This window comes from Bos mutus, chromosome 18, assembly GCF_027580195.1.
Source record: "Bos mutus isolate GX-2022 chromosome 18, NWIPB_WYAK_1.1, whole genome shotgun sequence".
NCBI lineage: Eukaryota > Metazoa > Chordata > Mammalia > Artiodactyla > Bovidae > Bos > Bos mutus.
Window position 1 is genome coordinate 18,800,972 of NC_091634.1, and position 11,069 is coordinate 18,812,040.

Sequence of the window (11,069 nt, forward strand, 5' to 3'; positions counted from 1 at the left end):
TGCATAACCTTCAGGTCTGGAGTGCTGGGAGGAGCGGGGACTTTGCAGTAAAAGGGTATTCAGGGTTGCTGTTCTTCCTAGAACGTGTAAAAGGCACATGCGCTCTTCACTCCCAGGCAGCCACTGAGCAGTAGGTCTAAAGTGCTTTTATTGAAATAGGGCTGGCACCCTCACAACCATCTTGATATAGAATTTCCTGACAAGTTGTTGGATGCTAACTTACAACTAATTCATAAAAATGAAATGGGACGTACTACCCACAGAAATCATTACTGCACTACAGTTTTCATTAAGATGCAGTAAGTAGAAATCTATTTCCCAAGACATGAAAATAACTGAAGGATCATAGAAGACAAGGATCTAGATGGTGTCTTCCCTTGAAACACTCAGATCAGCTTTTCTCAGGCTTGTATTTATGAATTCCTTTTTACAGACACTCAGATGAAGACAGTGCATGTACTATACACTGTACTGTGAGGGGAGAGGCTTGACTTTGATGTCCCATCGACCTCAAAGCCCAAGAACTGATTTCGTACCCTGAAGGTGGAGGCTGCACTCTGAGACACTGGGTGTCCAAGCAGGATGCGTGTTTCTGCTCCCTCTGTTCTGGTATATACTCTTACATTAGGTGACAGAGAACGTAACAGAAGAGGCACTCTAAATTCAGAGACAACTGTGTTCCCGTCATTAAGGGAAGCCTAGACGTGGTTGCTCAACAGTAAAAACTCCTGCCTGCCAATGCAGGAGATCCAAGAGACATGGGTTTGAGCCTTGGGTCAGGAAGATCCCCCGCAGAAGGAAATGGTAATCCACTCTAGTATTCTTGCCTGGAAAATCCCATGGACAGTGCCTGGAGGGCTACAGTCCATGGAGTTGCGAAGAGTTGGACACAACTGAGCATAGCAGAGACGGGACAAAAGCGCCTCTGCGTGCCCCCACACCCGCCTCACCCCTGCCTTGGGCTGAGCACATAGAGGCCGCAGGCATCCATCTGCCTGCTCCTCAGAGCTGGCGAACAAACTTGGATTACTTTCTTGGCATCTAACAAAGAAACCCACAATGAAATACAGGCATTATTCCAAAGTTTTTTTTTTTATTTCAAATCCATTGAAAGAAATAAAATTATATTTAAAAAAATAGAGTTATCTCACAAACTGAGGAAAGTCAGGAACAAAAAGAACAAGTACTTTTTCCTGAGAGGCAGATCTAACAGCTATAGAATGGACTTTATTCCTTCCTAGCTTTTGTCAGACAAAAGTTTTCTATTTCTAAGGCATCGAAAACACTCCTAGTGCTTCAACGGGGTTGTTCAGGTACAAAGCTTCAAACCTTCTAACGGGGATTAAGAAACATCAAAAGCTGCTATGATTTCCTTCCTTTTAACCTCAAACATTAAAGTGTACATACTTCTACTTCTTTATGTAAATTTGAGAATTTCACACTCATGACCTGAATTTCAAAGTTCTGGTCATATTTTATTAAAATCTTACTACTTCTTGGTAAGAATGTCCAAAGCATGAGCTCACACCCCAGTAACTAAAAGGGACCGGACAGCAGGAAGCACTGTTCACTGGTACCACCCGCAGCCAGGACTGGTCAGAAAGCACCCACCCCAGAAGACTCAGAGGCAGCTAGAAATTTACACTGAAGCCTAATTCCTAGACCACTAGACCTGCCAGCAAAGGCAGGTCATATCCTAATGGTTCATACGAAACCTACAGAACAAAAGAGTTACAGGTCCTTTACAATTCCCAAAGCTCTACACTTGCCCATTCCCCATACTTGGGTTCCCTCCATTTTATACTGATAAACCTATCAAATGAAAACCTTTCATTCCCAAACACTTCAGTAAGACAGTCAAGGCCATGGTTAACATTTTTTTACATTATGCATAAAACTGCACGACTGCTTGTGCTAGTTCTGATTTGCATAGGTAAAAGAAAAGTTTGAATCAATTGTTCCAAAAGTTCCAATCTTACTTTCTTATTTGAAATAACTGAGCAAATTCCTGATGATTTCCCTAAAGCTTCTTTTCCAAGATAGTTAGGTCACTTCATATAATGGGTAAGGATAAATTCCATGTGGACATTCATTTCTGAAAGATACTGTTTAGTAAATAAAGAGATTAAAATGTCTGTAGCACCTCTTATAGACGCTTGAAGGTTCAGGAGACCTAACTGCATCCCCAGTGAGGTGCTACTGAAGATTCAGCAGGGTTCTGGGGCATCTCCTAGTTATTTAAAACCTCTATCAACCTACAAGTTGATCGATACTCCAACCAAGGTAACCAACGTTGGACCCTAACAGCAACCCGTATCCTGTCTCCTGGCTCTATCGGGAGTTAGCCATCCGGGGATGGTGGCTCTCATGGGACAATACTGGGCTCGTGTCACATGCAGAAGGGATTCTTGGCCTTTGTTAATGGCTTTGCTGAGCTGCAGGGCACTGTGATGTCTCCTGCTGACCAGAAGGGCACAGACACCACTCTTGCATCCACCTGAGGGTGCAACTTGAATTGCATCCTGGTTACAATGTCCCAGGGTCTTGGTGTGAAACAACAATGCGGCCTAAAATGACCACGTTCAAATAAGACAGCTGGTAACTGTTTAAGTCTGATGTGACTCAGCCTCTTGTCACCAGCCTGGGTCGTCCAGAAACAAACACTGGAAGAAGAAAAAAACAGACTCCAACAGATTTGAGCTAGAACTGCATTCAAAGGAAAGCAACGGCAATCAGAACTACCAACACTGATATAACCAGATCCTAGAGATTCCCACTCTAGTGACTGCCACTTTTTAGTAATCAACAGAAATATCAATATCCTGAGTTTTATCAGTATTTTCTTGCTAAATAATTTATGGGACATAAATGCATACAAATGAATAAAAAGTGGTACAAAAGTCTGGAATAGAGCCCACTAACTAAGAAATGTTACAAAAACAATACAAAAAGATGTGTTTAAGTGAAATAAATTAACTGTTAAACCTTATACTTTCAAGTTTTGTTAGGCTATTATTTTGGGAAATGGCATGGAGTTGACATGTGTTTTTCTAATAACCAGTTGGTTAAGGTCAAATACAAGTGAGCCTTCACAGGAACTTTTTGCTTTCAAAATCCTCGGCCCCAGTGCAACGTATGTGAACAGAGAAACTACCTGCTGAAATTAATATTCAAAATCCTAACCGGCAATTTGGGTGGACATAAACTGTTAAGATGCTTTGATTTACTAACCAGGCTGTGCAAATGGTGTAAAAAAAAAAAAAAGCTTACTAGCGTCTGCAGAAGCTAAAACTGATACGGAGTTTCTCTAAACCATTGTTTTGTTTAATTTTAACAAAATAATGCCAATCTAATAACCCAAAGGTACCCCAAGAGTGTAATTCTAATATGCTTTGCTTTTACTTTTAAAAAACCTAGTTGCTTCCTAAATGCTATTTCTATTTTTAAGCCAGTTGGCTGCATACTGACTTTAAAATGCAATGGGGTTTCTTTACGTAACTTGTCATCACTATTCAAAAAACTAGTATTTGTTGGGTAAAACTAGTTATGCTGAAACAGGGTTTATGCTATACATAAAATCACTCCAAATTATAAAGTGATTGGTTTCTATTAGCCCTAAGCATTTTTAATACATAATTTAGAAACGAGTCACAAATAGATGAACAGAGGTCGCATTCAGCTTTCTTTCATCCAATTAACCATATCCATTAAAACCAAGACTCTTCCGCACGACTTGCCAGTTCCCCATTCCTTTTGTCAACCTAAAAAAGAAACATTTTTTTGGGAAGTCAGCATTTATTAAGAACATCAAGGTTCCAGGGCAGTTTTTTTTTTTTTTTTTTTTACCATATACCTTTAAGTGTTTTTTATCCCCACAAAAATCCTTATCATTTAAAACCAGATATTCAAGTTACACGTCTAACATTTTTAGCTAATCAGCTCTTCAGGGCTGACCCTAGAAAACAACCTTCAATGGATCTCTGAATAATGGCGGTTCAGCCGCTGATGAGAGAGGTGTAGGTAGTCCCACCTTAAATGTTCAAGCCACAAGGTGTGAAGTTTGGAAGGGGTGAGCTCTACTGTCCTGCCTTGTCAGGATTTGTCGTATTTTCAGTGCTACTGGGTTGCACGTTATCTGCGAGGTTGTGTGCGTGCTCAAGAAACAAATCTTTCAGTACACTTAATTCCTTAGTCAGCAATTTAATTTTTGCTTCCAACCGTTCATTCTCCTCCTTGAGCTGATTGACTCTCTGCAGCGTATCCTGCGCTTTCTGCTTGCTTTTCAACCGGCTCTTTTTCACAGCCATGTTGTTCCTCTCCCTGCGCTGACGGTACTCGTCACTGTTGCGATCCATGGGTGAGCTCTTTTTGCTCTGCTTGCTGGGAGGCACAGCTTTGCCTCCACCCCCAGGGCCGGCGGGCACCAGCTGAGGAACCTGCTGTAAGCCGCTGGCATGAGCCTGAGTATGGATGACACTTATTCCGTTCACGCCCGGAGTGCTGTTCTGCTGCGATACCTTGCTCATTTGGGCACGCTCCCTTGTCAACACAGAACAAGCAGAATGAAGACAAGGTGATCAATGGTTTCCACACTGAACTGCCAAGAAATCTTCACATGTACCTATTTAAGAAAAAACTGCATTAAAATATTGGAAATGACAAGATCAAATGAGATCAAATTCGCATGTACTTAACAGCAGGCCAGTATTAACTGACTATGCTGAGAAGCGTCTACAACAACTGCCAACTGTTCCCATGTTTCAGAAGTCTAAGTCACGTAATTTAGAGAAGTAAGTAATACACAGGCACCACACGGCCAAATTTAACCCACCTGAGTCCCTGAGGGGACTGCCCATCTGTGACTGTTATCAAAAATGGGAGGAAAAAACAAAGCGGTGTCACTAATTAGGTGGCGCATATGAATGACAGCCCTTGGCAGTCTGCGAGAGAGAACAATTACAACAGGGGAGAGAGTGCAATAAAAGAGGGGCAATGGCTCAACTGCTGGTCCAAGTCAAATCAGAAGGCGGGAGCAGAGCGCCCAGTCCGGCCTCCTCGGGAACGCTGCACTGCCGTCTCTGCGTGGCCCTTACTCCAATGTGCAGAGACTGAGCCATCAAGGACCTAACTGTTCTCCCAAAGCGTATCTGTATGGGATACTTTGAAAATGTGTTTTTTGGCTTGTTTTTATTTTCCTAATGACCTCAAATGACGGTAGTTTACAGAGATTTCCTAAGTTAGTTTCTTGGCTCATTGAGGAGCTCTGAGACACCCAGTTTGCTTCCCCATCTCATCAAGCTTCTAGTGTTTTCCTAATTCTTGACATAACTCGTAAACATATCTCAACACTGTCAACCTGATGCCACAAGGAGAGAAACAAAGGCCCTGATGATGCATCCAAGGAGGTGCAAGCTGGGAGTCAGGCTGCACCAAGAGCCCGGGCAGCGGCAGGCCTACACCCGGCTGACGCTGCTCAAGCAGCACAGAGGGCAGGCCAAATCTGCAGCGCTGCCACGAGAAACAGTCAGTTTCAGAAACCAGTCATATTCGGATTACTATGAATCCACGCTGGTCCTAAAACTGCCTCAAGATGTGTCAAAAGCAGACCTAGCCTATCATCACGAGGCCACTTCAAGACAGATTGTCTAAACTGAGTGAATTATGCCCACCAAGAAGTCACACGCTGCTGGAAACGGAGGAAGCAGTGCAGGAGCCATAAAACGACCCCGTTCTCTTTCCACAAAACTGCATCAGTGGAAAAACCTGAAGCCACAACCATGAACAGCTTCAAATGAGTACACCTCACAATTCTTAAGAAAAGCTTCGCCCAAACCTTTAGCGAGTCATTTCTGTATTGGCCGTTTTTCAAAAGGCCATGTATCGTTGCTTTCCATTGTTTTTCAGGCCACACAGGCAGTCCTGAGCTAGAGGGGTCATCTGTTCTCACTTCGGTACTAAGGAAACACCAAAAGCTTCCTTCCAAACCATGATGGATATCTACTCCAAGTTTATCTTCAGTAATGAATATTTCACAATTTCCCTTGATAATTTATCATGTTGCCTATTTTTTCTTCCAGTTGAAAAGTGGCAGTTCAGTATAATTTGCACCACACTTAGCATTAATAGTGTTACTGGCCATCTATACTATTGCCTATCTACTGGTCTAAAGTGAAGTGTTTACTCAATTTTTAAGAACTTGTTTAACACCTCTCCTGGGATTATCTCAACAATCAATGATTATGTTCATCTTATTTATCTTCTATATACCAACTGGGTTGTTAGTCTTTAAAGTTAATCCCTAATGAACTCAGAGATAACAATAATCTAAAGAAGTAGAGACCAGGAACCAAGTCGATTCTCATCCTGGCTCGCACATCCCCGTCCCACTCTGGGCGTCCGTTTCCCCCTCTGCAAAGGAGGGATGTAAAATGCCCTCTGACACTGACACTATACCATGAACTTCAGTCACCAAAAACACTTATTACAGGCTCCAAACTTAGTGAAGTTCATGCCCGCTTTTGTTCTCAAAGACACCAGAACAAGGAAGGGCGCTTTCACCTCTGTCTGACTCATCTTGCCAAGGTACTGAACTCAGCAGACAAGGTTTTGAAAATGAGTCCTTGGCTTGTAAAACAAACAGGAATCATCAAACTGGTAAAATATGTAAGAAAGGGAAACTGGGAGATTAAAAAAAAAAGGAGTTATTTTTATTTCCCCAACCAAAGACAAGCCAAGAAAGCAGTGCTCAAGGTGAAGAGTTATCCACCATGGAAAGGGGGTCAAAGAGCTAACTGGGGCTAAGACTTACTCCAAACAGATTGCCAATTTTATTTTTTACACTGAGTAAAACAGCTACCTCGAAATGCTACATACAGTTTACAGTTCTGCAGTTTACACTGTTATCTGTGCTTTTGTTTCTTTCACAAACATTTAATGAGCACCTACAAAGGAAAATAAGCTTATTTCAAATCTGGATGTTCAACCCTAAACGAGAAAGTCTGGCTCCTACGTGGACAAATGCAGTTCCAAAGTTCAGTCCACAGGAAGCAGGGCGGCACCTTGCTTCCTTGCTGTGAATCCCTCTGGCAGGAGGCAGAAGGAAAACTGAAACGCAGCAGTTCCCAAAAGCACGGTCCCTGAACCAGCGGCATCAGCATCCCCTTGGCAGACATGCAAATGCTCAGGCTGCCCCAGACGCAGGCACCAGCAGTCTCAGAACAGGGCTAAGCGCTCGTCTTGACAGGACCCGCAAGCGACTCTGGTGACACTGACGTTTCACAGCCACTGCCACAAACCAACCACAGATCTTCAGAAAGATGGACTGAGTGGGTACCATTTTTAAATTCAAATTTCTTAAATCAAGTGACATTCATTCAAATCAGGGATACACTGAAAACTCAAAATGTTAGAATGAGTACAGCAAAATCAAAATTTTCTCAAGTTTCACTTGGGACAATAAATGTCTCAAGCATTTTCCTAGCCCTCTTGTCATTTTTTTCCATATATATACAATGAGATATTCCTCCTCTCCTCCTTCCCAAATAAATGTTTAATTCCAATATCCCCAATGAAGATCTACACTCCAAAATATCCAGATATTTGTCCCTTGTTCCAAATCTGTTCAAATCATTGGTATTACTGGTATTCTACCCACCCGTCTCCCCCAAAACACCTTACTCCACCACCCCTCTCCAGTCTATGCCACAGTCACCTGAGGCTGACACCATCTCTCAGGGGCATAGCCTGCCCTGCGGCAGCAATGTTCCCCCCAGCCACTGTCTCCAGAGCAACTGAACACTCAAACCTGAGTGTGTCGCAGCCTCTCACTGAATATTCTTCTGTGGCTTCCACACACAGATCAAATCTCTTCAGGCCCAGCTCCCTTTCTCATCACCCCTCAACAATACTGGAAGCCAACATCACTCCCCTAAATGGTCTGCACTTGGTGCTTTTGTCCAATTTATTCCCCTAGTTTCTCTGTCAATGCCAGCTCCACAGTGTGGCTCCCTGTAGAATAAGCTAGAGGCAGGCCTCCATCTTTATCACCATACGCCCAGCATCCAGTGGTGGTGCTCAAGAAACATTTGTTGAATACAGTCTCAAAAGGCTCAGAGAAAACATTTATTTATTTAAGTGTCTGATATAAAAATAAGATTCTCTAGCATTAAAAATCTCTTAAAACAACCATAATTAAATTGAGTGTTACTAAGATACCCATAATTAAATTGAGTGTTACTAAGATAAGATGCCTGCAATGCGGGAGACCTGGGTTCGATCCCTGGGTCGGGAAGATCCCCTGGAGGAGGGCATGGCAACCCACTCCAGTATTCTTGCCTGGAGAATCCCATGGACGGAGGAGCCTGGTGGGCTACAGTCCACCGGGTCGAAAAGAGTCGGACACAACTGAGCGACTTCACTTTCACTTTCTTTTCAAGATACACACAGTCTTACGATCCAAAGTTCTCGGTCTGTCTTAAAGGTATACAGGAAAATAAAAACATTTGCTACTCTAGTCCCCAGCCTCTACAGTGAAGGTCATTCATGTCTGGTCTTTGCTTCATTCAGTTGAGAACCTTTATTTTCCACTTTGTCCAGTTACGTTTTTCCACACCCTCAAGTTCTTAGGCATGTGTTGCCAGGGTTTGGCAACTCAGTACTACAAATGAAGTGAAGTAAGCCGTCAAACCCTAACACACACCCAAATGAGCAGGATTTCTACGCATTTGCCATGCTGGCTTCATGACCCAAAACAGGGGTCCACAAACGAGTATACTCCTTCAGGGAGCCTATAAGTGGTCCATTGGAGTATGAGAAGAAAATATCTTTTGTCTTTTTTTAATGTCATCGTTTTACTCTAGTTTTGGTGTCATTTACAACACACACCAACTATTAATAACACACCACACTGTTTATAAATATACATCTTTTAGAGTCATGCTCTTTTTTCTTTTTCTTTTTACTGATTGGTCGGGAAAACCAAAAAGGTAGGAGACCAATGTACCTATCAGCATAAGAACCCACAGGAGCATCCCCTACCCCCGGCCTAAGAACACACAAGAAACATGGAATCGTGACTACCTGTGTTTACCATTTCTGTGATCAGGTGGGGCAATCTTAGGCCATAACACCAAATTCAGCCACATGAATTCTGCCCTATTCATCTTCACCTAGGGCTCACCAGGTGCTGTTTAAATCCCTAGGGATGAAACTACCTGTCCAAGATCAACAACTTTGCCGAGGGTTATGACACGATCTTGAGAAGTTAAGAGGATATTCTGGGGGTAAAAAAAAAAAAATTAAGTTTAGGTTCTACCTATGTTTTTCAGGCAGGTATTAAAATGGCTGAATCTGCCAAGTGTGCCCACCAGAAGTAGGACTCAAGAAACTGAAAAGTTCTTCAGCTCACTAGCATCCTGTAATTATTTAGCCTTGTTTACACTAAGTTTTTCCAAAACAGTGAATCAACTTTAAGAATAGCTTATCCCAAATACTACTCAAGTAGTAACAGCTGACCAGATTTTAACTTTTAGTTATCAAGGGCTTTTAAAGACTAAATTTCTTAGTAAAGCAAGCCTCCATAGTATTTTATTTCAAATGTGTCTCTGAGCATCCCATATCCTACCTGAATTAAAGGATAATCTCTTCAAACAAGAATTCAACTGACAGCGTATCCTGGGAGAGAGACCTACCAACTTTTGGGTAACCCACCAATGTTAAACACCTTTCTGAAACGGACACATTTTATGTAAGATGCTAGATGACAGCACAAACCTCAGATCAGAGGAAAGCCAAGCAATTAAACCTTCTGAAGAATAAAAACCCACAAGCTTACTTCGAAGAACAGATTCTCCTTCCCCTCAAACATGCATTTCCATCCTCTCCACCTAGGCACCTCGGCTAGCAGTTTTCCTGTGTTCCCTCCAAACACGCTAATGAAGTGCTTCATTTCTTGCCCTCCTCTTTGCTATTCAACTCTTGGCGGCTGCACGTTCATCGAACCTGTGCTCAACAGTCAACGCAGGGTATATATTCGAAGTACAGCTCCATAAGGAAACACAATATTATTTGAGTAAAGTCATATATTTCAAAATCAACTGCTTTCCCTGCCTACTTTTCTACCATCTTCTGAACTGGATTCCCGACTGCCCGACACCGAGCCGTTTAGGACTTGCAGGAAATAATCCCAGGTGGCACTCAACAGGACGCGATCCACCTTCTGCTATTCTGGGAACACCCTTTATCCCCAGGGGCCAATACGAGCCTGGCTAGTCACACTGCAGAAACAAGAGGGCCGGGTTCTGGAGTGGGGCACAGCCGGGCTCGCATCCCGTCCCGGGCCGGCAGCAGGGGCGCCGGGGGAACGCGGGGGTCGGCGGGTGGCGCCGCGGCGCTGGGCCGGGGCCAGGGATGAGCTCAGCGGCCCCGCCGAGTGTTGCCGGCAGGTTGCATCAGACGCCGCGCGGGGCCGCCGCCCGCGCCGCGGGCCGCGCGGGGCCTTCCCAGCAAGCCGGCCGCCCAGGGCCGGGCTGGGTCTCCTCGGGCTGGGGCCGCGCCCACGCGAGCGGCCGGCGGCGCCGCGGCCTCCTCCTCCTCCCTCAGCCCGCCCGCGGCCTCCTTACCTGGCCCCTCCAGCCCGCCCGCTCCCAGGCGGCCTCCACTCCAAGCGGCCCCGCACGGCGCGGCCCGACCCGACCCAGGCCTCGCAGCCCGAGAGTCAGCCAGGAGGAGCGACGGTTACGAAACCTGCTGCCTCCGCCCGTTCCGCCGCCGCAGCCGCCGCAGCCGCCACCACCACCACCGGCTTCCCCTCCTCGCCGGGTCCGCGCGCGCGGCCGCTGCCGTCGTGACCAATGGGAGCGCCGTCTTGCGGGGGACACGCCCTTCCCCCCGCGACGGGCAGGGTCACCAGCCAATTGCGGGAGGTCTAGGCGCGGGAGGCGGGCACGTGGCGGAGGCGTATCCCACGGTTCGGCGGGGCAGGCGGGGCCGGCGGGAGAGGCTGCCCGGGGTTCCCCGGGAGAGCGCGCTGGGCGGCTCTCCGAGGGGTGGGCGGCCGACAGCGGGGAAGG

The 11,069-nt window shown here is 45.2% G+C and overlaps 1 protein-coding gene across 1 annotated transcript; it reads right to left on the reverse strand.

Moving 5' to 3' along the window:
* Positions 1–1,062: 1,062 nt before the first annotated feature.
* Positions 1,063–10,833, reverse strand: CEBPG (CCAAT enhancer binding protein gamma). The gene is made up of 2 exons (XM_070387991.1): positions 10,620–10,833; positions 1,063–4,621 (listed from the first exon to the last, which is right to left on the reverse strand). Exon 2 carries the CDS (start codon positions 4,524–4,526, stop codon positions 4,077–4,079), a length of 450 nt encoding a protein of 149 aa, XP_070244092.1. The 5' UTR covers positions 4,527–4,621; positions 10,620–10,833; the 3' UTR covers positions 1,063–4,076.
* Between the last annotated feature and the right edge of the window lie 236 nt (positions 10,834–11,069).

Excerpts from the sequence above, each read along its gene's own strand:
- CEBPG (XM_070387991.1), bottom strand. The coding sequence starts at position 4,526 with ATGAGCAAGGTATCGCAGCAGAACAGCACTCCGGGCGTGAACGGAATA.